A 27334-nucleotide genomic window follows, 5' to 3' on the forward strand; every position below is an offset into this window, starting at 1 on the left:
GCATAAAGTGGGTCTCCCCACTTGCCCAGGAACTCTGCCTCCTCTGTGTCTTATTTTCCTCTGTAGTCCTGATCTCATTTTGTTCCACTGTATACATCTGTATGATCTGAGTAGCATCTATCCCTCTCACCACAGGCTGAAGGTCTATTTGGCTTAGCATTTATCCTCAGCATTACCCAGGGGTTTGACATATAGCACAGATCCTGATGTTTATTGAATAAATGAAGGGACAGTTTTTAGACAGAGACATTTTTGAAACAAAAGCTTTCACATATTTATTACTGAATCCACCCTACTAGCACAGAACATATAGAAAAAGAGAAAAATATATTCCCAGTAAAACATGTACAACTATCCAGAGAGTGGTGACATTTTCAGCTTGATATCGTAAGGTGATCGTGACCTTGACAGAGCATAAATATGTGTGCCATCTCAAGTGTGACTCCTTATAGACCCAGCTTGGTTCTTCTCCAGTGTCTCCTTTTGGAGTTGTACCTGACTTTATTACCAGGTTTCATCATGTGAATCCACTGGGGGATGGGACGATTTTGCTTTTGTTTCTTGGCCAGGAATCGCTTAATGGTGAAAGTCTTGTGAGAAGACATGGCGAGAAACAGAGTCAACCACACACCACTATGGCGGAGAAAGGGAGAGAGAGACGGAGACATTATTAACATAGAATAGGATAGGGTAACAAGAAGAAATAACAAGACAAGAAAGAGGATCTTTGGTGTCACAGCGAGCGCTCACTGCCACTCAGGATCCCACAGGCAGCTCAGGAACAGCTCAGGAGCCAGCAGCAGTCTGAGGAGTCTGATGGCTGTTCTGGTGGATCAGCAGCAAAGGCAGGAGTCTCTTTGTTCCCCCTGTTCCTGACTTGATGCTACTCATTTCTCAGCAGCATACTTTTGCTTCTCTTGTTAAATGTCCATCAAGAGGAATATTTTTCAACTTTTAAAAAAGTTACAAACAGGTAATACCAGTTCATTACAGAAAAATTAAAGCAATAGAACACTAAAAAAACTATTATCCCATTTAGCTAGAAAAAGCTCCAATATTAACAACTTAATATTATAAGAGCCTTCCAGTTAAGACAGATGTATATGCAGAATATTGTCTTTCTATAAACTGAGATATTGGAGATATTATTTTGAAACTACAACTTATCTAACTAATATGTGACCCTTTTTTGGCAACTCTTTCTCAATAACCCTTTACATTTGGAGGTCTTAAATCTTTTCCGGTGTTCTAGTATGGCAAATAGTACAGAATAGGAAAATATGGTTGAAAATAGAAATCTATAAAACAAGTAATTCATCCCCACAACACTTAAAACATGTATACATTTAAAACATGCGATTCACTGTAAAACTACCTCATGGTACTTTCATGTTATTACTATTTTAAAAGCCATTGGCTGTGCATACTAATATTTTTATCTAATTATCAAAATTGACCACATTGCCATCTACTGAATTGCATGCTACCACTCCCTTTAAAGATCTTGGGCCCTCCATAATTAAGGAATATGAACCTGGGGCACAGAGACACAAGGAGTTATTTTTAATGATTCCAGTGCAAAATAATGTCTATATCCAGATTGTGAGAGTAATTAAATGACGGCAGTAAAGTCCTACTGCAAACAGTGTTGGAGATATACAAACTGTATGAATCTGTCATGATAAAGGCAGTTTTTTCTAACCCTAAGATAATGGGGATGATGGTAGCTGCAAAAAGTATGACTTGTTTCTGACTGTCTGAGTTCACACATAGTGTCTAACTCAGTCTTTTCAGATGTGGCCCAAGTTATTATCTTTACTTCTTTCTTATGGCTCACTGTTGTGAGATGTCTATTCTATGTCTAGCATCTCCCCGAACATACAGGCAGGAAGAAGAGAAAGAAAGAAAGAAAGGCAAAAGACTACACGCTGTGAGGCTACTGGCCTTTAAGGAGGTTTACTAGGTATCTCTCTCAATACCTTTGATTACACCTTGTTGGCAAGAACCGTGTTCCACTGCCATCCTTATCAGTAATGAAGGATGGGCACTATAGCTTTTTAGCTGAGTACATGGTGCCCCCAACCCCATACAAATCAGGTTCTGCTAAAGAAAAAGGAAGAAGAATGAATAGCAGAGTAGATAACTAGCAGTCTTTCCTGTAACAATTTGGGAAAAGATAACTTAGGATACTTCTGTGAATTTCAGCTCTCAAAATAATCAAAAGAAAATAGAGGGAAATTTTAAAAAGAGAAAAAGGAAGTTCTCAATAGAAATACTTATTAGTCTAGGTATTGAAAAATGAGGTGAAAAAAAAAGCCCAAACTGATGGGCAACCCATAAATATCATGGTAAGGAAATACTAGAAGAAATAAGAGTGCTAATTGTACTGTCTGCCCTTCAACCCTAATATCCAAACTTCAGACACTTCTGAGACAACTGCCCTAGTGGGGAGGCCAATGTCCCCAGATTTGTACACCTTCCCACTGGGAACTTCCAGGAGCAGGAGACTTTATGTGCAAGGAATAGATAAGTAGGTAAGTAAGTTGGGGTATAGGGTGGGGTGTGGTTGAGATACAAATGTTTCATGAAATATAAAACACTGGAAACTAAGCCATAAGTATCCTTGTAGAGTCTACAGGTTAAGAGAATAACAAATAGGCCTGAAAATGACAAATGGGTGATAAAGATAGGGAAGGCACACTACTATTTTTGTCCAATCCTTTTATTTTCTTCCCGTACATTAGCAGCAAAGAACCTTTAGCTACCAATCACAGTTCTTCCTAAATTTACCACATGCTGACTTTAGCTAGCTATCTAGCAGACCCTGTTCTACCCTTTGTATATGAATTCCCTCTACACAATCTCTATCAGTGACTACTTGGCTCTAACCACTTCAGAAAAAAAGCTTTCAAGAATGCAGGGAAAGAACTGGACTGGGTTGCCAACAAACCCAGGGTCTAACACCCTCTCCCTTGGGAACCCTGGTTGTACTGGTTAGGGTTCTTGAAGCCAATCTTGTGTGAAAGTCTTCTCTAAGAAAAATTTACTGTAGTAAGATAAAGAACTACAGTAGGACAAAGAGTTTACTGGACTATTCCAAGTACTAGTTTCCAGTGAACAGGATGATAGGGTGCTCACCTTTGGAGACGCTTTGGGCTAGGAGCTCTGACCAGGTATTTCCTGACAGTTCAATGCCAGTGACATACAGCTCTTAGCTAGAACTAACTCTCATGGAAACTTTTAAAAAGAAACTCAAAGAGATATCTGATCTGCATTGGAGACAGTGAAAGAACTGAAAGAACTGGTTATAATACCAACTGAAATAAGCTTATAGCCAGTAAGTCAGTAGTCCTCATTCTAGTACAATAGTAATGGTTATGAAGGCAGTTTTACCTTAAAAGGAATGATTACACTTATTGCCCTACACATCTCGGGTGATTCAGAGGACCTGCAGGAGTTAAATTTTCTCAAGAAAATACTGAATCACATACCTCTGGCTATATGCCAAGTTATATAATTAGTCTAGAGGCTACAAATACAGTGTGATATAGATCCCAAGTACTGGAGATACGCACTTCATTCTAGAAAACTGAGAGATGGGGAATCATGGTACCAAGTTAAAAACTGGGCAAATTCTAGAACCTGGATAGCCTATGGAAAGGCAAAGTTTATTAAGTGATCATAAATGGAAGGCCTGCTGCAGTTGAAAGAAAGCACATGTGGAGATGGAGGCTCATGAGATTTATCAAATCTCTATCAGATGCAATCATACTCGGCCATTTAACTGGAGCTGCCAGGAAGATGATCTATCCCTAAACCCCAAGACATACATTTCCTGACCCTTGCTGTCCTAAGCATAATCTTCAGCCATATCTAGATGATTCTGAGAGTTCACGGGAATAGGCACTAGTGCTTGTAACATCAGGGTGCTCATAAGGGTCCCATTCTTTAACATCTACATTGAATATCAAAAATTGGACTCCAGATTTTGGCAAAAAGTATAGGCCCACTCCTCATTCTTCTACTTACTGGATATAGGGGTCATGGGCACACCAATGGCTGCCTGAGGAATACAGTAGTGGCAGCTATTTGGGCATAACTAGACAACTAGGGCCATTAAATGGTTCCTCAAAATTCTTATTAGGCTCAGAAACAGAATTTGTTATGTAATTTCCAAAGTTCAGTTGACTGGGCAACCTCAGCAATCAGTGATACAGCTATTATATATGACCAGCTATGCAAAAGTAATACCAAAGAAATGGTAGCCATAATAAATGTGGTCTAAAATCACATGTCTTTAGATCATATTCTAGCTAGGAAGAGAGGAGGAGCATGTGCTACTATGTAAGGAAAATACCTATATCCCAGACAACAAAACACATGGGATGCAATAAGATATATCTATAAGGAAGTGGTTAAACTGAGTGGGCTTCATGGTGGTCCTGGCTCTTCACATCTTTTCATAAAGTAGGATTTTATAATAAGAAATGGAAATTTATATTAAGAAATTTTATACTTGTGAGAGCAATATTTTGATTTTTAAGAGATAAGTTGTGTGAAAGTAATAATGGTGGTGTCATATTGGTTTAAAGGTCAATATGTTGTTTTAAACATAAGTTATCAACTAAGGGTTGGATGGAGGTTGCCCATAACTTGCCTTGTAACTTAAGAAGTGCCATGGCTAGAAAGCCTCTGTGTGATGTGAAAAGCACCCTCTGTTATTTGTAGCTCGGAACTGGGAGTTCCTGCATCTTGTGGCTTTCTGAATCGCTGCACCCAGACCGAGACGCACCTGCTGCCTGTTGACCACTTCCTCTTCCTTACCCAGCCCTAATCACTGTCTTTGTGCACGTGGTTACAGTGAGATACTAGATCCCCCATTCGACCACCTGCTGCCTGTTGATCAACTCCTCTTCCTTGCGCTCCTGTTTTCCTTCCTCACTATATAAACCCCTAACTTTGCTTGGAGCAAGGAGATGGATTTGAGGTTTGGCTCTGTTCTCTCTGGTTAACATCAACTGTAAAATAATAAAGCCTTCCCTGGCAACACTTGCTTCTTTTCGTGCGGCAAGCAATGGGACCTAGACTGAGACCCTAGTGTTTGATATCAGTATCACAAATCGTGAAGTGGATATTGTACTAGGCACACCTCTGCATTTTGTGAGGCTTTCTGAAGTTGTGGGAAGCACTTCTGGAACCCACTGTGTAAATATCAGAGCACTCTGGAGTGGTTAAAGGTTATATCAGTATTTAAGGTCATAAGGTTAAAGGTCATAAAATATTTTTAAATATGGAACTCTGGGAATCTTTTAACAAAAAAGGGTTTTTGTATCCAAACCATCTTGTGTGTCCCATGTCTGATTAAAGTTGTAGACTAACAAAAAGAACTTTTTGTTCCCAAAAATATAAACATCTATTGCTTTTTTTTTTTTTTTTTTTTGAGACGAAGTTTCACTCTTGTTGCCCAGGCTGGAGTGCAATGGCGCCGTCTTGGCTCACTGCGACTTCCGCCTCCCGGGTTCAAGCAATTCTCCTGCCTCACACACCCAAGTAGCTGGGATTACAGGCTTGAGCCACCATGCCCAGCCCATCTATTGCTTTTTAATGTTTTGAAAAACCACAGTACTTTGAAAAATACTGTGCCTTATTAATTTATTTTCCATTTCTAGTAACGGTGGCCTAGGTTATTTAGGTCAGTCCGACAGCTGAAAACAAAACAACTAGAAAACTGGGTAAAATATATTTCAAATAATCTTTTAAAAAGCCTCAAAGAGATTACAAAATAGTAAGGAATTATCAGGCCAGGAGTAAAGAGAAGCAAAGAATCAAGAGAAGTAAACAAGCCTGAAGCCACTTTTTCACTGAAAGCACTGCTAATCCCAGAACATTAGGACCTCCATTTTGACAGCCTTTCAGGGTACAGAGGAGATTGAAAACAAAACCCTGGGTTCATAAAAGTTAGGGAGTCTGTCAGGAGACCTTCTCCTACAACAATCTGGGATCCAAAATTTCAGAGTGAAGGTGAACAAGAATTGTAATAATCTGAATGTGATGAGACTCCTCTGAGTTGTCCAGGAAATATCAAACTTTGAACAGGTGGGCCCAAACTTGTAGTACCTGCAGGTACCCAACAAAAGCAAATACGTGTGATCTTTGGGGCAAAGTAGCTTAATTGTAGGCCAGACAATTATTTCCACAAAATGACATTTCAAGTGCAATGACTAGCAGAGGGTCAAACATCCAGCATATAAGAAAATTGGAATCAATGATTAAAACAGACAATAGAAAGAGATCATTAGAAACTCTAGGTAGGACCCAGCATCTGTGTTTTAAAAGGCCATTCAGGTCATTCTGATACATGTTAAAGTTTGAGAATCATTGCTTTATATTTTATCATATAAATATGCATCCCATAAAAAATACATAAATGTAATAGATCAGAGAATGAACCCAAGAATTTGCATTTCTAACAGATTCCCAGATGAAGCTGATGCCAGACCAAACTTTGGGAACCACTGGTATGAAAAAAGGAATTTTAGTATACAGGTAAAGATAGTGGTCACCTGTGGGGAGGAGAAGGGCTGTTACTTAGAAGCAATATGCATATATTTCCTAGAATGCTGGTAATTTTCTACTTCTTAACCTGGGTAGTAATTATACAGGTGTCATTGTTAAACTACACATTTACACTTTAGTGCCTATTTTAATGTATAATGAGATAACTGGTTTCCCTTTTCCATTCAATCATGTAGTTCAAATGTCATGGCGTAAATCCTGTCTACCATCATCCTGCCCCCTTCATTTATAATCAGTGCCTAAAGTATAAAATGTAAAAGTTTGTCAAGTTCCAAGACATAACTCCTTTCACTTTAGTTTGAAATGTAATTAGTTCACAAAATTAAAGTTTTGAAAATTAAGACGAGAAAAGTTTAAGTTTCTGAAAACCATATTTAAAGCATTGCTTAAAATTCAGATATACTATCTACAGCCTTCATCCCTAATTTAGAAGTATCTACAAAACTAAAAATAAACTATCTTAAATTTTTAACAAAGTGTCCACTTTTGAAAATTACACTTTAATTTTTTTCACAAGTTGAAAAAAAGAGGAAGAAAATCCTACCTTTTTCAAGTCAGAATTTCCTACTCCAAAGAGGCAAAGATGCTTGCTTCTCTCCAAATAAAATCTGAAAAGAAAATATCCAGTGTGTAAGAGCAACAGTAAGATCTTACTATTTTCAGTTAAACCTTACCTGTGGGTGAAAGTAGTGTTCATCAATTGGCCTGAAATTTGTGAAAACCTTAAGAGAAAATATAGGAAGTCTTTTTGCAGAAAGAGAGGCAATGACAAAAAAAAATTGAAATATATAATATTAAACTGAGCAGTGCAGCCTGTGCTTGCTTTTGAATTCCCACTCACAAACCCTCGAACAACATTAATAAAATCTGGGATGTGTACACCTGTTTCTTGTGTTTATGAAAAATAGGCTCTTTTTGGGAATTAGATTCTTCCAAAAACTTCAAAAAACAGTAATATTTGCCATTTTTTGATTCATGGTATCAACATAGTTATTATACAAGCCCTCCTCACCTTTCGTTTGTGAGGAAACCATTATAACAGCTTTTTAATATACATTTCTTTCTCTCTTTTTGAGACAGGGTCTCATTCTGTTGTCCATGCTGGAGCACAGTAGCATGATCCTAGCTCACTGCAGCTTCAAATGCCTGGCCTTGAGCCATCCTCCCGCCTCAGTCTCCTGAGTAGCTTGGACTACAGGCATGTGCCAGCATGCCTGGCCTATAACAGTTATTATAGTTACTGATTCTGGCAGCTAGTCAGTAGCTGCCTATGCCTGGTGATGTACTAGACAGGTATTTGAACAACCAAATAGCTCCCACAGCAAGGTCTGTGTGTAACGCCTCCCTGTGGCAAGCTACTGGCTGAGGCTATGACAAAAAAATATGCAGCTGGGTTTTGTTATGCCTGTAAACATCACAACACATCTGAAGTCCAGATACGTCTCCCCATTTATGTGGTAACACCTGGCCGGACCATTATACCTGTTGCTTTGCTCAGCCCCATTATACCTCTTGCTTGCAGAGAGCTGTATGCACACATCCCTTACAACGTCCTCTCCTTCCACTGTTGCAAAATGACTCTATGTTATGATGCCTAATCATTATCATATCAACTGCAGGCAATGTGGCAAGACAGTGCCAGATGATATGATGATAGCTTAGCAAGGATTGTTCATGGATACTGAATGTTAGATCCAGATGGTCAGACAAGTGAAAGGCAGTTTTTGCAACCATGTGAGTTAATACGCTGCAATTTCAAGATAATATACTTGAGGATAAAAGATGTTTGATAAGCTCGCTTCCTGAGCAGGTAAAACAGTGGGTTTTAGCAGCCTAAATACATCTCCTGGGAGGATTTGGGGAGACATGAAAAACCACACACACTGAACACTGCCAATCCAATGTCCTCTGTGTCCTTTACTCAAAATGTAACCTTCACCAAGCCTCAAACCCAGTGTTCTCCGGGATACTTCTATTTGGAAAGTAATAATCTTTTTTTTTTTTTAAACAAAAGAATAACCATGGCCTCAGAATAGAGTTGATCTTAGGACAGCAGTGCTCCTCCTCCTCCTCACTCACGACAATACCTTAAACATGTAATTCGTTCTACAAAAGGACATCCTCACTCAATTATTTTGAGTAGAAAATTCTAAATTATCAAGACTTAGCTAAGCTTGTTACATTAAATGGTTGTTTACCTTGTCTTAAGGATAAAATGTGTTACAGTAAAGCACAAAGTATGGAGTATCTTTTTATTAATGTCTACAAATTGTACTGGATTATCAACCCTCTCTACCTTTTGGACTATAAAGTTAACCTTAAGAAACCAACCTACAAAATTTCTGCATTGTATCTTTTAACACAATCTGAGTTTTCCTCCCTACTCCCAGGTCACCACTATACCCTCCCACCCCCCAGCTTTTTTTTTTTTTTTTTTTTTGTGCCTCTGTGAGAATATCAGACTCACACATAAATAAGTGCCACTTAATAAGAGCTATATTGTATCATCTAGGTTACCCAGTAAGTATAGAGAGGTTATTAGTGATTTCCCTTGGGCTAGGCTAAAATACTTCATCTCCTACATATATTTTGTTGTAATAATCAGTTGACTTGAAAATCAATCATCCTACTCCGCCCTCGCCAAATGCTTTGAATATTCTTGTTGACTGTCCTGTCTTTCCTATGTATTCTCTTACAAGAACCAGTCTCAGGGTTTGTGAGATATTCTACTCATTTGTGAATCTACTTTGATTCACATGAGTTGATCACATCCATGATGTCATCTTCAAAGCAAAGTTCTTTCTACTTTCCATTCATTGGTTTTATTCTCTGATGTATTAAACCACAATTACTTTTGCACCAACCTAATAGTTTGGATATTTGTCCCCGCCCAATTCTCATGCTGAGTTGCAATCACCAGTGCTGAAGGTGGGGCCTGGTGGGAGGTGTCTGGGTTGTGGGAATGGATCCTTCGTGGCTTGGCGCTGCCGTCGTGACAGTGAGTTCTTGTGAGTCTGGTAATTTAAAAGTGTGTGGTACTTCCATTTCCCCAACTCTCTCTCTCACTCTTGCTTTTGCCATGTGACGCGGCTGCTCCCATTTCACCTTCTGCCATAAGTAAAAGCTCCCTGAGGCCTCCTCAGAAGCAGAGCAGATGCTAGTGCTATGCTTCCTAGACAGTCTGTAGAACCACAAGCCAATTAAACCTCTTTTTATAAATTACCAAGTCTCAGGTATTTCCTTATAGCAATCTAAGAATGACCTAACACATTCTCAATCATTTGATAAAAATTTTCATCCTAAATTTCTTCTGTATGGCAAGTAGTTTCTGAGCAATCTTTAATTTTGAAACTGAAAGTACTCAAGTATTTTATATGCAGAGGTAGGGCTGTTCTTCCAAGTTTTTTTCTTTCTTTTTTTTTTTTTTAGCACTTCCACTGTTACTGAGTCATCTGCGTCACATGACTTTCTATCAAATGGGCACAACTGTCTGTATATTTCATGCTGTTTGTTGACTTATGAGCCCAGGGCATCACTGTACCACTTGCTAACTTATTTTCCTTAGCAAGTTCTCTTTCAGTTTTCTGTACCTCCTTGGTTGGCACATGGCCTAAAATCAAAGTGGTATTTAAAAGGCTTTTTTTCACATATACAACTCTCACTTTCTCTACATCATCCTGCAAGTTGAAATATTTTCTGTCTTCTGTATTTGCGACCACTGTCACAGTGGTTAAAAAGAACTCTGGAGAGCCGGGCACAGTGGCTCATGCCTGTAATCCCAGAATTTCGGGAGGCTGAGGCGGGCGGATCACCTGGTCTTGAGTTCAAGACCAGCCTGACCAACATGGTAAAACCCCATCACTACTAAAAATACAAGAATTAGCCAGGTGTGGTGGCAGGTGCCTGTAATCCCAGCTACTTGGGAGGCTGAGGCAGAATTGCTTGAACCCAGGAGGCGGAGGTTGCAGTGAGCCAGGATCATGCCACTGCACTCCAGCCTGGGAGACAGAGTGAGACTCCTTCTCATTAAGGAAAAAAAAAAAAAAGAACTGTGGAAACAAACTGCACAGGCTCAAGTCTCACTGCCACCACTTGCTATTAGTGTGACCTTGAAAACATTTCTTAGCCCTGTTGTTCCTTATTTTTCTAATCTGTAATATGTGGATAATAACATTCAACACCATAGGGTTGTTATGAAGCTTATATAGGTAGAGATTTAGTGTAGTAATGAGTATAAAACATTTAGGACAATGCTTGGCACATAAAAAACATAATACAGGTCTTAGCTGTTATTTTTATATCTACAGCTGTATAAAGCCTACAGTTGTTGAAATTATAAATGTTCCCAGTTTTAAGATTTCTGTGTTGATTCTATTGTACTAATGTCACTATCTTGACTATTTAATAGGAAGATATCACATACACAGACCATAAGCTCCTCAAGAGGTTATATTTTTCTTGGATACTCAAGGATGCTCAAAAGAGTAATTGAGTACATGATAAAGCTTTCGTCATCACACCAGATACAGAGCATTTCCTGGAGGTTGCCTACCACATAACCATTAGTGATGATTGTAGGAGTCAGAAATACTCCTGGTTCCCACAATATCTGAAATAAAAAACACAATACCAGAGGTACTGCCCACGGCAACATAAACCAAATATGCCCCCAGGCAGCTGATAACAAGATTATACATGCATGTGTACACACATGGGCTTATTCACCCAGAAATGGTCAATATTAATATTCGAAGATTACTGCTACACTCAGCCCATCTTCCTCTGATGAGAGAGAATACAGATTTTTATTTTGAAAAAGATTTTGCTCAAAAATCTAGCAAAAGATTTTTGATGCTCAGTTGCTGGGGGTAAAGTGTAAGTCTGGTGCTGGTTGAATGCTGACTACAGGTGTAGAAGGAATAGGTGTGGACCCAGCTCTTCAACGAGCGTTCATTTAGGTAATCAGATAAATCTGATGCTGACAGACAAAAGAATGGCAGATACTGAAATGATTTTGCTTATTCTCTATTTTAGGGAAGATTTCACAAGCACCCCCCTGCTTTAGTAAGAAACAGATGTTTCCCCCGTATGGTTTCTCACTATCTCAAGTGCCACTTTTGTCCATATTCAACATGCATAAATATTTCAGTAATTTGTCTTCTGCCCAGGATGTAGAAACCTAGAAAGAGCATCGCTCCTATGCCAACAACCAGAAAACTACGAAATATTTTTTCCTGAAACTCAGAGGACTGAGGTTAGGAAGACCAACTGGACTTCCCCCATATTAGAACTAAAAGTCATATCCTGGGAAATTCCTCAGATTCAGGCAAACTGGAACAACTGGTCACCCTACCTAAGGTCACAGACCAATAAAGTAGCTTGAAATCCAAGGAAAGACTGGCCTGGCAAAGGAGCAAAGGGACATGAGCACTGAAGAAGAGACATCAAGTACCTCATACGCTGGTAAGAATTCAGCTAAAATCGTTAATGAATTGCTAAAGGTCAAGTGTGGACTAGCATGAGAGTATAAAACCCCTGTTAACTCTGATGGTAGTTTATTTTGCTGTGCAGAAGCTCTTTAGTTTAATTAGATCCCATTTGTCAATTTTGGCTTTACAGGTAACCTACAGAATGGGAGAAAATTTTTGCAGTCTACTCATCTGACAAAGGGCTAATATCCAGAACCTACAAAGAACTCAGACAAATTTACAAGGAAAAAACAAACAACTCCATCAAAAAGTGGGCAAAGGATATGAACAGACACTTCTCAAAAGAAGATATTTATGCAGCCAACAGACACATGAAAAAATGCTCATCATCACTAGCCATCAGAGAAATGCAAATCAAAATCACAATGAGATACCATCTCACACCAGTTAGAATGGTGATCATTAAAGTCAGGAAACAACAGGTGCTGGAGAGGATGTGGAGAAATAGGAACACTTTTACACTGTTGGTGGGACTGTAAATAGTTCAACCATTGTGGAAAACAGTGTGGCGATTCCTCAAGGATCTAGAACTAGAAATACCATTTGACCCAGCCATCCCATTACTGGGTATACACCCAAAGGATTATAAATCATGCTGCTATAAAGACACATGCACACGTATGTTTATTGTGGCACTATTCACAATAGCAAAGACTTGGAACCAACCCAAATGTCCACCAATGACAGACTGGATTAAGAAAATGTGGCACATATACACCACGGAATACTATGCAGCCATAAAAAAGGATGAGTTCATGTCCTTTGTAGGGACATGGATGCAGCTGGAAACCATCATTCTGAGCAAACAATCACAAGAACAGAAAACCAAACACCACATGTTCTCACTTATAAGTGGGAATTGAACAATGAGAACACTTGGACACAGGAAGGGGAACATTACACACTGGTGCCTGTTGTGGGGTGGCAGGAGTGGGGAGGGATAGCATTAGGAGATATACCTAATGTAAATGATGAGTTAATGGGTGCAGCACACCAACATGGCACATGTACACATATGTAACAAATCTGCACGTTGTGCACATGTACCCTAGAACATAAAGTATAATAATTAAAACAAACAAACAAACAAAACCAAACCCTGGAAGCCTCAGACATAAAGACAGTTTGCTTCCACTTTCAGTCTCTCTTCCATCATCTCTACTGGATACTGATGAAAAAGACTTGGCACAAGGCAGGAGACTAGAGAGAGCCTCCCTTGGTGATGAAGATCTGTTAGGGGAATGATATGGTTTGGCTTTGTGTCCCCACCCAAATCTCATCTCAAATTGTAATCCCCACCTGTCGAGGGAGGGACCTGGTGGGAGGTGATTGGATCATGTGGGCAGTTTCCCCAACGCTGTTCTTGTGATAGTGAGGAGGATCTCATGAGAGCTGATGGTTTAAAAGTGGCACTTTCTCCTTCACTCTCTCTCTTTCCTGCCACCACCTAAGATGTGCTTTGCTTCCCCTTTGCCTTCTGCCAGATTGTAAGTTTCCTGAGGTCTCCCCAGCCATGTGGAACTGTGAGTCAATTAAACCTATTTCCTTTATAAATTACCCAATCTTGGGTAGTTCTTTATAGCAGTGTGAAATCAGACTGATACAGGGAAGTAAGCTCTTGCTGTGGAAAAGGCAAAAATTCTGCCCAGACCATTCCTTACCCAAGACTGAGGTTGGACCAGGATGACCAATAGTCTTCTGGCCTCCTCTACCAAGATAGCAAGCACCAAGTAACAAGCAGGGTGAAAGGCAAAAGCATGGAGAGAGACTCCTGTGTGGCACAGGCTCAATGTGAAGGCTGGAAGCTAAGAATGAAATAGGATATTGAGAAAATCCCTCTAGCACGCTACCCTAAGCATAAGGTAATAGAGGAAATCGAACCTGCTGGTGTACTGAAGATGGACCAATAAAACCCAAACCCGGCTTAACTACTGAGTAGACTGATTCAAGACCCCACATTACTGACCTAGCAGAAAAAGCATGCTTATTTTGGGGCACAGATGATCTCAACCCCCCACTGTCCTCCACAAGATGCTCGACATTTGATACAATATTATGAGCATGAAAAAGAAAAAAACAATTCATTGTGAAGAGGGAAAGTAATCAACAGAACCACACTCACAGATAACCTAAGTGTTAGAACTAAGAGAGAGGGAACTTAAAATAAATTTGATTAATATATTAATCATATATATTGAAGGTTCTAGTGGAAAAAAATAGACAGGAACATGAATGACCAGAGGGGAATTTCAGCAGATAAAAATTTGTATACATTAAATGAAAATGCTTGAAACAGAAAACATGGTAACAGAGATAAAGTAGTTTAAAGCAGTGGTGTACAACCAGGGGCAATTCTGCCTTTCAGGAGACATTTGGCAATGTCTGGAGATATTTTTGGTGGTCACCACTGGAGGAGTGCTGCTACCTCTAGTGGGTGGAGGCCAGGGATGCTGCCGAACATCCTACAATGCACAGGTGAGTTCCATATGACAAAGAATTATCCAGCTCAAAATGTCAGTATTGCCCAAACTACTTTAGCCTGATTAAAAAAAAAAGAGAGAGAAGACACAAATTACCAACATCTGCAATGATAAAGGGGATAATGCTACAGGTCTCAGGACATTAAACAGATAGAATAATATCACAAATTATTGTATGCCCATAAAGTCAACTTAGTCATCAAAGTCTTGTAAGGAAATGGACAAATTTCTTATGAGATGGGTACTACCAAAGCTCATGTAAGTGCATAACCTAAGTAGTTCTATGTCTATTAAAGATGTTGAATTGTGTAGTTAAAAATCTTGTAACAAAACTACAGGCCCAAGTGGATTCACTACCAAAACCCAGAGATCAGGACAAGACCAAGCCTTTCTCAGTGCCAGGAGGAATGCTTAAGCTTCAACTTCCAATTCCCACCTCTGTCATGCTTCCAGGGATTCCCAAATATTTTGCATTCTGTGGTGTACACACCTCAATCCTATCTCAGAGTGCTGACCCGATCATGGTTGATCATGGTTGAAAGGTGCTGTTGCACATAAGATTGACCTTTGCATGTTGGATGAAAGAGAAGCCTCAGAAAGGCAGTAATTTGAGCCAGTGGTAGACATTCTTTCCCAACTCAACTTGCCAAGGCTTTTTTGCTTAAACCTTTCTTAATTTCTTAAGAAATTACATGGCTGTATGATGATAGATCCTCCCACTCTGATGGGGCAATCTCATTTCAGTCACCTGCAGGTGTCTACTGGGGTGGAGATCCAGCTTCTAAGGCTTTGTCAAATACTGTGGCTCCTGAGGCAAAGCAGTTCAGAAGCATAGCTGAGACTGAGCCTCGTGATGGGATGGTAATATGGTTTGGCTGTGTCCTCACCCAAATCTCATCTTGAATTGTAACTCCCACAATTCCCATGTGTCATGGGAGGAACCCGGTGGGAGGTAATTGAATCATGAGGGCGGGTCTTTCCTGTGCTGTTCTTGTGATAGTGGATAAGTCTCATGAGCTCTGATGGCTTTAAAAATGGGAGTCTCCCTGCACAAGTTGTTTGCCCTTCTGTCACCCACGTAGGATGTTGCTCCTCCTTGCCTTCTGCCATGATTGTGAGGCCTCCCCAGCCATGTGGAACCGTAAGCCCAATAAACATCTTTATTTTGTAAATTGCCCAGTCTAGGGTATGTCTTTATCAGCGGCGTGGAAGACTAATACAGACGGGTAAGCAGTGAACAGGCAAAACACACTCGTGGGTGAGGTAGCTCACAAACAGAGCCATATCTTTCCAGAGGAGGACATAAACCACGTGTGTTGATCCATTTTGCGTTGCTGTAAAGGAATACCTGAGGCTGGGCAACTCATAACGAGTTTTATTTGGCTTATGGTTTTGCAGGCGGTACAAGCATGGCACCAGCATCTGCTGGCTTCTGATGCTTTAACTCTTGGTAGAAGGCGGAGGAGGAGCAGGCATGCTGCATGGCGAGAGAGGGAGCAAGAGAGAGATGCCAGGTTCTTTTGAACAACCAGCACTCAGGTGAACTAACAGCAAGAACTCTTTTCCTGTTATTTTCCATGGAACTAGAGGCTCTAGGAGGACTGGGTTAGGACCTCATCCAGTACATACTGATGTAGAGCTAACATCTTCCTGCATCACACTGCTTTTGAGAGCCATTCAAAACACTAAAGAAAGGTTAAGATACGGGAGTCCACCCATTTTATATTCCATAACTAATGGAGACTGCTCAAGTGAAAGTTTAAATTTAGAGATCATTTTCTGTCCCTATCTATGCTTCAGACTAGAGCTTCAGCAATTTCTTCACTAAAGCTAATTACTTTTTAAAGTGGTGTGACTGACAAAAGGAAGGCCAAGGATGCTGCAACGCCAGAGTTTGTAACAATATAATTTGGAGTGAAAGTTGGTGACGTGACCACCCTCCTTGATGACGTCTTTCTTCCCTTCTCTATAATTTCTTTACAGTTTACTTACGCAAAACTAGACAAACAGCCAAAACAGTAGAGATAGGTCTGCCAACAACTGAATTGGTCTAATGCAACAGCTGGGGGAAGTTTGAGCCTTTCTCTTAAAAGTGACTATAATTCTGCAGTCCTAGACCATCTGTAGTTAGGCTGTGGTTCTTTAACTGCCAAGGCCTTTGAGTTAAGCTAGGTTAGTAAGGTTGTTTGATATGGATCACATAGAATAAGAGTAGGTAGTGGTATTTTCTGGGAGATAATAAGGGTCAATGTGAGTTTTTTTGGGGGGGGCGGGAAGGCAGTTTTTCTGAACATTATAAGAAGTTTCCAATATCTTAAAACTTTCATAATAGTGTTTTCCCAAAGAAATATTATGTGAGTCCCATATACTTACAATTTAAAATTTTCTAGGAGTGATGTTTTAAAAATAAATAGGGACAGGTGAAATTAATTTGAATATAGTTTATTTAATCTTATTTAAAGTATCATTTAAGCATGTAATTAATATAAAGATGGATAAAATATTTTAAATTAAAAATGAGACTTTAGGCTGGGTGCAGTGGCTCACACCTGTAATCCTAACATTTTGGGAGGCGGGAGGATTGCTTCAGCTCAGGAATTTGAGACCAGCCCGAGTATGTTTCTCATAGTGAGACCTCATCTCTACACAAAAACTAAAAACTAGCTGGGCATGGTGGTGCATGCCTGTGATCAGGAGGCTGAGGCAAGAGGATGCTTGAGCCCAGGAGGTCGAGGTTGTAATGAGTCATGATTAAGTCAATGCACTCCAGCTTGGGCAACAGAACAACACTCTTTCTAAAAAAAATAAATAAATAAAAAAAGGGTCAGCCCCAGTGGCTCACACCTGTAATCCCAGCGTTTTGGGAGGCCAAGGCAGGTGGATCACCTGAGGTCAGGAGTTCGAGACCAGCCTGGCCAACATGGTGAAACCCCCATCTCTACTAAAAATACAAAATAATTAGCTGGCGTGGTGGCACATGCCTGTAGTCCCAGCTACTTGGGAGGCTGAGGCAGGAGGATCACTTGAACCCAGGAGGCAGAGGTTGCAGTGAGCCAAGGTTGGGCCACTGCACTCCAGTCTGGGCAACGGAGTAAGACTCTGTCTCCAAAAAAGAAAAAGAAAAATTGGCTGGGTGTGGTGGCTCATGCCTGCAATCCCAGCACTTTGGGAGGCTGAGGGGGGCAGATCACCTGAGGTCAGGAATTCGAGACCAGCCTGGCCAACCATGGCCAACATGGTGAAACCCCGTCTTTACTAAAAATACAAAAATTAGCCTGGTGTGGTGGTGGGCACCTGTAATTCCAGCTACTCGGGAGGCTGAGACGGGAGAATCACTTGAACCCAGGAGGCAGAGGTTGCAGCGAGCCAAGATTGCGTCACTGCACTCCAGTGACAGAGGGATACTCCATATCAAAAAAAAAAAAAAAGGAAAACAAAAAACATTTAAAAGCTGGTATGCGTTTTACGTTTGTAGCACATCTTTTTTCAGACCAGCCACATTTCAAGTGCTGAACAGCTCTACATGTGGTTCAATGAGTTTTGGTACTGGACAGCTCAGCTTTACAACCTCTCAGGTTTTCTCTAAGCAGTCTCTCAGGTTCCGAAATTGAGAAGGGTGGAGGGTGGGCACTGGATCACAAAGGCTTTATGATTCCAACAACTCCTAGCTAGTTAACAGAATCATGCCACCTGTCTCTTGATGTCCTAGTGACTATTGACACATCTACAGAAGAATCTCTTTTAACTGTATTTTTATAGTTGTATGGCAGCCTTTGAGAAAATGAGAATTAAGGCCAGGCCCAGTGCAAAATGAAAATGTCTGGGGGGCAGGGAAGGGAGACGGGTGCTGGTTTAAAAATTAAGAATTTCAAGATTGCCATAGCAGAGCACGAAAATAAGTATAGGGCCCTTCTAAGCCCTATGTGACAGCACGGGTCAGACCCCTTTGAAGCTGGTGGTGGTCAGGGTTTACGTCTCTGGATGAATCCAGATGTGTTAAAAAAGGCAAGGAAATGGCAAGATTCCTTGGGCTATCTTCGAGAAACTGGGGACCTTAAAGGACACTCCAAAATCTTACCAATTGGAATTAATGGAGGAAGAGAAAGTGTTTGCGGCTGTGAGAACGCCTTAGAAAGGGGCAGTGAGCAGATGAGGCAGGTAGGTAAGACACCTGGTTTTGCCGATTAAACCACGGATGAATCAGTGCCACGCACATTCTGGGTAATTCTAGGGACACTAATTGGACAACACCGACATCGGAAAAGGTGGCAGGCCGGAACATGGATCCCTTCAAGGCTACTTTATTGTCGGTTTCCCCTTCTCCAAGCTAGAAACAGGCGGTGCCTGAGTGGCCTGCAGAAGCCAGTACTGTAGGCCAGGCGCGGTGGCTCACGCCTGTAATCCCAGCACTTTGGGAGGCCGAGGTGGGCGGATCACCCTGAGGTCGGGAGTTCAAGACCAGCCTAACCAATATGGCGAAACCCGTCTTTACTAAAAATACAAAATTAGCCGGGCGTGGTGACGCGCGCCTGTAACCCCAGCTACTCGGGAGGCTGAGGCGAGAGAATCGCTTGAATCCCGGAGGCGGAAGTTGCAGTGAGCCGAGATCACACCACTGCACTCCAGTCTGGGCGAAAGTGGGAGACCCTGTCTCAAAAAAACAAAAAAAAAAGCTACTACTGTTGGAGTCGGCTTGAGCTGTGGCATTGTTTCCAGCCCGTGACCCTCATGCCGCCCTGTTCGCTGGGCGGACCGGGCCCAGGCGGCCGGTGAGGACGGACTTTTACTTACCGGCGCCTTGGCCACTGCTTCTTTCCCGCTCTCGGACGCGAATGCCGAACTGCACGGGCCTGGGGCGCTGGCGGAAAAGGCGGGCCCAACTCGAACCCGGTCCGTCGTCCTGACGCCCCCTAGCGGCAGCCACCTCGTCGCAGGGGCCTTGGTGTCTCTGAGTCTCCGAGACGCCTCTCCCCTAACCGGCGTTCGCAGGCGGTTGCCTCGCTGGGAGCAGTTCAACCGCCGCGCGCGGATACTAGGAGGGCGGTTTCCCTGGTGACAGGCCCCGCCCCGGCCCCGCCCCGGCCCGGGCGGTCCCGCCCCTCTGAGCTGTGGCCCGGGGGCCGTGGGTCCGACTCCGGCGTGTGATGTCACCAAGTTGGTTTTGGGGTCCCCCATTCTTCCTTAGTTCTCTATTTTACCTCAGCTCGTTGTGTAGCTGCTGCCTGGCCACGGCACTTAGCACACAGCGTGACTTAATACCGGATAAACGAGGAAAGGATTCGTACGCCCTGGCGGGGCCAGAGGCTGACTGCTTGGGTTCCCGCGGGCACACGAGCCAGGAACCGCCTAGACCTCCAGGGGGCGCTCTCCCTCCCATGGCGCCACCGCCAGGCCATTGGAGACCAGGAGGACCACTCAGCTCCATCCCTGCCTCTCATCTGGTAATGTCTCATCTCCCTGCCTGGAATCAGTATTACCACTCCCATAACACAGATTTTTTTTAATGCAACTAAATTTTAAATGAGTCACTTTATTTGAAAACAACATGAACAAAATGGGATTTCTGCTAATGCAAATATCTATACAAATTTAATGATTTTGGTGCTAATTAGATGAAAAGTCAACTCTCCTGTTACATATTAGAAATTTACCTCTTGTTACCTTTGCTGTAACTGCAATGGCAGTTTCAACTGTTTCTACCAAATATATAGTTGGAAATACTGTGATTAGAAGTGTACCTTCCCAGCACTTTGGGAGGCCAGGGTGGGCGGTTTACTTCAGGTCAGGAGTTCGAGACCAGCCTGGCCAGCATGATGAAACCCTGTCTCTACAAAGATACAAAAATTAGCCGGGTGTGGTGGCGGGTGCCTGTAATCCCAGCTGCTCGGGAGGCTGAGGCACGAGAATTGCTTGAACCCTGGAGGCAGAGGTTGCAGTGAGCTGGGATCATGCCACTGTACTCCAGCCTGGGCAACAGAGGGAGACTCCATCTCAAAAAAAAAAAAAAGTGGATATGACAGTTCAGATTAGATCTAGAACCTTTCCTAATTACACCAGTTAAATCATGAAGTCACACAATAGTAGAACAGGTGTCTTACCTACCTGCATTATCCTGTAACTATTGACATGTTATTTTACATAATCATAAACTGACTGATCACACATATCTTTAAATCTAATCATCGTAACTTCAAACACTGTATTTGAAGAAAATCAGTATATTTCTAAATCTGTCTTTAATTGATGTAGAGATGTAAATTTGAAATGTCTTGGTAAATTAGGTTAACACAATATAAATATTTTGACAAATTCATCATAATTGGTTCGTTTTAAGGAGATTGATTTTATTTTCTTGAAGTTTAAGGAGGACTTCGACATTTTAAATGTATCTAAAAGATAAGGCAATTTCCCATTTTTTAAAATTGATTGAAACAAAGCATTCCATAGTCATTTCAAATAGTGTACAAAGTCTTTTAAAATGTTTTTCTGGCTGGGCACAGTGGCTCACACCTGTAATCCCAGCACCTTGGGGGGCTGAGGCGGGCAGATCATGAGGTCAGGAGATCGAGACTATCTCGGCCAACATGGTGAAACCCCGTTTCTACTAAAAATACAAAAATTAGTCAAACGTGGTGGCACGCGCCTGTAGTCCCAGGTACTCGGGAGGCTGAGGAAGGAAAACCACTCATACCCGGGAGGTGGAGGTTGCAGCGAGTGGAGATCACGCCACTGCACTCCAGCCTAGTGACAGAGTGAGACTCTCTCCAAAAAAAAAAAAAAACCAAAAAAAACCTTTTTTCTTCAAAGACTTGATTTCCATATGCAGGATAAGACATTCAAACTCTTATTTGTTGTTAATGTAAGATTTAAAAATACTCAGGAGATTCTTTATAGTTTTTTTGTTTGTTTTTCTTTGAGAAGGAGTTTCTGTCGCCCAGGCTGGAGTGCAGTGGTGCGATCTCACTGCAACCTCTGCCTCCCAGGTTCAAGTAATTCTCATGCCTTAGCTTCCCAAGTAGCTGGGATTATAGGTGCATGCCAACATGCCTGGCTAATTTTTGTATTTTTAGTAGATAAGGGGTTTCACCACATTGGCCAGGTTGGTCTCAAACTCCCTACTTCTGGTGATCTACTTGCCTCAGCCTCCCAAAGTGTTGGGATTATGGGGTGAGCCACTATGCCAGTCCTGCTTTTAATTTTGTGAATGGACTTGATAACATTTTATTGTTCACTGATTAAATTCATTGTTGTGATGTTTTAAGATTGGTGACTTAGCGTTGGTGAACAATGCAACCAGTTGCCAAAAGCTTGATACTATACTACCCAACTACAGCTGAGGCTCAAATAATGACATTGGGATATGATTTTAAAATTTATCATCATGAAATAATGTGTGTGTAAAATCTTAACACCCCATTGTATTCTTTGTCAGTAATTTTGAGGACAACAACAACAAAAAACTCCTTCTCTATCACCGTTTTTGTCTATTTGCATTGCTATAAAGGAACGGTTGAGGCTGGATAATTTATAAAGATTTATTTGGCTCATGATCTGCAGGCTGTATAAGAAGCATGGCGCCCACATCTGCATGTGGTGAGGGCCTCAAACTGCTTCCACTCATGGTAAAGAGCAGCTTGTGCAGAGATCACATGGCAAAAGAGGAGGCAAGAGAGAGTGGAGAGGGAGGCTCTTTTTAAATACCAGCTCTCAAGGTGTATTAGTCCATTTTTACACTGATAATAAAGATATACTGGAGACTGGATAATTTGTAAGGGAAAGCAGTTTAATCAACTCACAGTTCTGCATGGCTAGAGAGGCTTCAGGAAACTTACAATCATGGCAGAAGAAGGAGCAAACATGTCCTTCTTCACATGGTGGCAGCAAGGAGAAGTGCTGAGCAAAAGGGGGAAAAGCCCCATATAAAACCATCAGACCTCATGAGAACTCACTCACTATAACAAGAACAGCATTAGGGTAACTGCCCCATGATTAAATTACCTCCCACTGGGTCCCTCCCACAACATGTGGGGATTATGAGAAATACAATTCAAGATGAGATTTGAGTTGGGGCACAGCCAAACCATATCGTGAAAGAACTAAGAGTGAGAGGTCACCATCGTCCAGAGAGGGCATTAATGTATTCACGAGGGATCCACCTTAAACCTCAGGACCCAAACATTTCCTATTAGGCCCCACCTCCAACATTAGGGATCAAATTTCAATATGAGGTTTGGGGGACAAATGTCCAAAGTATAGCAATCAGCCTTTTAAACTTACGCTTTTCATTTCAAGATAATTGCAGATTTACCTGCAGTTCTAAGAAGTAGTATAGGGGCTGAGTGTGGTGACTTATGCTTATAATCCCAGTGTTTTGGGAGGCCAAGGTGGAAGGATCACTTGAGCCCAGGAGTTTAAGACCAGTCTCGGTAATACAGCAAGATCCTGTGTCCACAAAAAATTAAAAGTTAACTGGGCATGGTGGTGTGCAGCTGTAATCCAGCTACTTGGGAGGCTGAGGTGGGAGAATGACTTGAGTCCAGGAATTCGAGGCAGCAGTGAGCTACGATCACATCACTGCACTCCAGCTTGGTTGGCAGAGTGAGACCCTGTCTCTAAAAAAAGAAAGAAAGAAAAATAGTTCAGAGATTCTCTGTGCCGTTTGCCCAGTTTCTCCAAAAGGTAAAACCTTGCAAAACTCTACAATAATATTACTACCAGGATACTGGCATTGTTACAGTCAAGATACAGAACAGTTCCATCACCATAGGAATCCCTCATGGTGCTGTTTAGTAGGCACACCAACTTTCCACCTGCTTCCATCCCTCCTATATGCCATTAGTTCTCCATTTTTAGAAACTTGTCCTTTCAAGATTGCAATATAAAGGAGAACTATAGCATGCAACCTTTTGGGATTGGCATTTTTTTTTTTTTTTTTTGCTCAGCATAATTCTCTGGAGATTCATCCAGTTTATTGCCTGTATCAGTAGTTTGTGTCTTTTTATTGCTGAGTAATATTCCATAATATCGACAGTGTGTTTAACCATTATCAGTTGAAGGATATCTGGGCTAATTATGAATAAAGTTGCTATAAAATTTGTGTCTAGGTTTTTGTGTGAACATGAGTCTTTATTTCTTTGAGACAAATGCCCAGAAGTGCAATTCCTAAGCCATATGGTAGTTGCATGCTAAATTTTTAGAATCTGACAACCTGTTTTCCTGAGTGGCCATATCATTTTTTTTCCCACTAGTAAAATAAGAGTGATTCTTTGCATCCTCACTGGAATTTGATGTTGTCACTTCTTTGTTTTAGTAACCTTGCTAGGTATATATCAATATCTCATTGTAGTTTTAATTTGCATTTCCCTAATGGCTAATGATATAGAACATCTTTTTTCATTTGCCAATTTACAATCTTGTGTATCCTCTTCAGTAAAATCTCTTTTCATTACCATGTTTGTTTCTTTTTACTACTGAATTTTGAGAGCTCTTTTTATATTCAAAATGCTAGGCCTTTCTCAGATACGTGTTTTACCAATATTTTCTCCCATTCTGTAGCTTGCCTTTTCATTCTCTTAACAGGGTCTGTCACAGAGCAAAAGTTTTTAACGGGTGAAGTTACATTTATCAAATCTTCTCTTACGAGTGATGTTTTCAGTGTTAAGACTCTTTGCCTAGCCCTAGATCTTAAAGATTTTCTCTTATTTTTTTTCTAAAAGTATTATAGTTTGACATTTTTACATTTAAGTCTGTGATCCATTTTTAATTAATTTGTGTATAAGGTGTGAGTTCTTTTCTGCCTGCTGTATTAGTCCATTCTCACAGTGCTATAAAGATACTACCTGAGACTGGGTAATTTATAAAGAAAGGAGGTTTAACTGACTCACAGTTCCACATAGCTGAGGAGGCCTCAGGAAACTTACAATCATAGCAGAGGGCAAAGGGGAAGCAAGTACCTTCTTCACAAGGTGTAGACAGGCGACAGAGAGAGAAACTGCCAGACTTATCAAACAAGCAGATCTCACGTGAAAACACTCATATCACGAGAACAGCACTGGAGAAACCACCCCCATGAGAAATCACTCACTATCATGAGAACAGCATAGAGGAAACTCCTGCCATGATCCAATCACCTCCCACCAGGTCCCTCCCTCAACATGTGGGGATTACAATTCAAGATGAGATTTGGGTAGGGACACATACCCAAACCATATCATTCCACCCCGGCCCCTCCCAAATCTCATGTGCTTTTCATATTTCAAAACCAGTCATGCCTTCCCAACAGTCCCCCAAATTCTTAACTCATCCCAGCATTAACTCAAAAGCCCAAGTCCCAAGTCTCATCTGAGACAAGGCAACTCCCTTCCACCAATGAACCTGTAAAATCAAAAGCAAGTCAGTACTTCCAAGATACAATGGGGGTACAGGTATTGGCTAAATGTTCCCGTTCCAAATGGGAGAAATTGTCTAAAACAGGCCCCATGCAAGTCCAAAATCCAAACAGGGCAGTCATTAAATCTTAAAGCTTCAAAGTGATCTCCTTTAACTGCATGCTTCACATCCAGGTCATGCTGATGCAAAATGTAGGCTCCAGAAGTCTTTGGCAGTTCCACCTCTGTGACACTGCAGGATACATCTCCCATGGCTGCTTTCATTGGCTGGTGTTAAGTGTCTGCAGCTATTCCAGGCACAAGGTGCAAGCTGTGGATGGATCTACCATTCTGGGGTCTGAGGAGGTGGCCCTCTTCTCACAGCTGCACTAGGCAGTGCACCAGTGGGGACTCTGTGTGGGGGCTCCAACCCCACATTTCCCCTCTGCATTGCCCTAGTAGACGTTCTCCATGAGGGTTCCGCCCCTGTAGCAGGCTTCTGACTGGACATGCAGGTGTTTCCATATATCCTCTGAAATCTAGGCAAAGGCTGCCAAGCCTCAACTCTTGTCTTCTGTGCACCCACGGCCCAACACCACATGAAAGCTGCCAGAGCTTGGGGCCTGCACCCTCTGAAACATGGCCCAAACTGTACGTTGGTCCCTTTTAGTCAGGTCTGGAGCTGGAGTGGCTGGGACACAGGACACTAAGTTGTGAGATTTCAGAGCAGCAGGGTCCTGAGCTTGGCCCACAAAATGATTTTTCCCTCTTCGGCCTCTGGGCTTGTGATGGGAGAGACTGCCTTGAAGATCTCTGACATGGAAATGAGATATTTGCCCCACTGTCTTGGCTATGACAGCTCATTGTTACTTATGCAAATTTCTGCAGCTGGCTTGAATTTGTCCCCAGAAAATGGGTTTTTCTTTTCTACCTCATGGTCAGGCTGCAAATTTTCCAAACTTTTATGCTCTTCTTCCCTTTTAATCATAAGTTCCAATTTCAAATCATCTTTTTGTGAACACATATAACAGTATGCTTTCAGGAAAAGCCAGATGAACTCTTGAAGGCTTTGCTGCTTAGAAATTTCCTCTGTCAGATACCCTAAATTATCACTCTCAAGTTCAAAGTTCAACAGATCTCTAGGGCAGGAGCAAAATGTCACCAGTCTCTTTGCTAAAGCATAGCAACAGTAACATTTGCTCCAGCTCCCAAAAAGTTCTTCATCTCCATCTGAGACCACCTCAGCCTGGACTTTATTGTCCATAACACGACCAGCATTTTGGTTAAAACCATTCAACAAGTCTCTAGGAAGTTCCAAACTTTCCCTCCTTTCCCTGTCGTCTTCTGAGACCTCCAAACTCTTCTAACCTCTGCCTGTTACCCAGTTCCAAAGCTGCTTCCACATTTTCAGGTTATCCTTATAGCAGTGCCCCACTCCTGGTACCAATTCTCTGTATTAGTTCTTTCTTACACTGCTATAAATATACTACCTAAGACTAGGTAATTTGTAAAGAAAGGAGGTTTAATTGACTCACAATTCTGCATGGCTGGGGAGGCCTCAGGAAACTTACAATCATGGTGGAAGGTGAAGGGGAAGCAAGACTTGTCTTGCATGGCAGCAGGCGAGAGAGAGAGAGAGAGAACGAGAGAGAGAGAGAGAACGAGAGAGAGAGAGAGAAGGAGAGAGAGAGAGAGAGCGAAAGAAAGAAAGAAAGAAAGAAAGAAAGAGAAAGAAAGAAAAAGAAAGAGAAAGAAAAAGAAAGAGAAAGAAAAAGAAAGAAAGAAAGAAAGAAGGAGTGCACATGTAGGGGAAATTGCCAGACACTTATCAAACAACCAGATCTTGAGAGAACTGTCTCACTGCCACAAGAACAGCATGGGGGAAACTGCCCATGATCCAATTACCTCCCACCAGGTCCCTCCCTTGACACATGGGGATTACAATTCAAGATGAGATTTGGTGGGGACACAGAGTCAAATCATATCACCTGCAAATATGCAAGTGCTCCAGCACCAATTAGATTTCTAACATCTTTTAATCCCTTAAAACCTTAAAGAGGTGAACAGCAAAGCTTCATTATCGTGTATTATCATACAGGATGCTTTAATGCATAGCAATAAAAATTAGTTTGATTGCATTTTATTTTTGGATACACTTTACTCTGTCATTGGTTCTTTTAAAAACATAATTACACATGGAATAAGAAGATGTTTAACTTATATTTTTTCCATTGTTACCCTGATATGCTTTTGTGCAGCTGGTAAGATGAAATGTTATCCAGTACTATGAAATACACATATGTGTCTTATTCTTGACTTTAATGAGGATGCTTCTAATCTACCCTTATTTAATATAAATGCTGGTTTGAGGATTGAGAAAAAAATATTTTATCATATTAAACATATATAATTTTACAGTTAA

The 27334-nt window shown here is 41.4% G+C and overlaps 2 protein-coding genes across 4 annotated transcripts in view; one reads left to right on the plus strand and one right to left on the minus strand.

The window, feature by feature from the left end:
* Window positions 1–247: 247 nt before the first annotated feature.
* RPL39L (ribosomal protein L39 like) lies at window positions 248–19725 on the minus strand. 2 transcript variants are annotated; one of them, XM_017956039.1, is made up of 3 exons: window positions 19337–19725; window positions 7121–7184; window positions 248–633 (listed from the first exon to the last, which is right to left on the minus strand). In XM_017956039.1, the coding sequence occupies exons 1-2, from the start codon at window positions 19718–19720 to the stop codon at window positions 7131–7133; spliced, it is 438 nt and encodes a 145-aa protein (XP_017811528.1). In that variant the 5' UTR covers window positions 19721–19725; the 3' UTR covers window positions 248–633; window positions 7121–7130. The 2 variants fall into 2 exon arrangements, with proteins under 2 accessions (XP_017811528.1, XP_009200174.1); XM_009201910.4 differs by having other exon boundaries at window positions 19337–19578.
* Window positions 19666–27334, plus strand: part of RTP1 (receptor transporter protein 1) — a 142597-nt gene continuing 134928 nt past the window's right edge. Inside the window, exon 1 of one of the 2 annotated variants that reach the window (XM_017956034.3) lies at window positions 19666–19986. In XM_017956034.3, coding sequence (XP_017811523.1) covers window positions 19690–19986 — 297 coding nt within the window. In that variant the 5' untranslated portion in view covers window positions 19666–19689. The remainder of the gene's footprint in view (window positions 19987–27334) is intronic. The other variant, XM_017956035.3, reaches the window with a different exon arrangement.

This window comes from Papio anubis, chromosome 2 (assembly GCF_008728515.1).
Source record: "Papio anubis isolate 15944 chromosome 2, Panubis1.0, whole genome shotgun sequence".
NCBI lineage: Eukaryota > Metazoa > Chordata > Mammalia > Primates > Cercopithecidae > Papio > Papio anubis.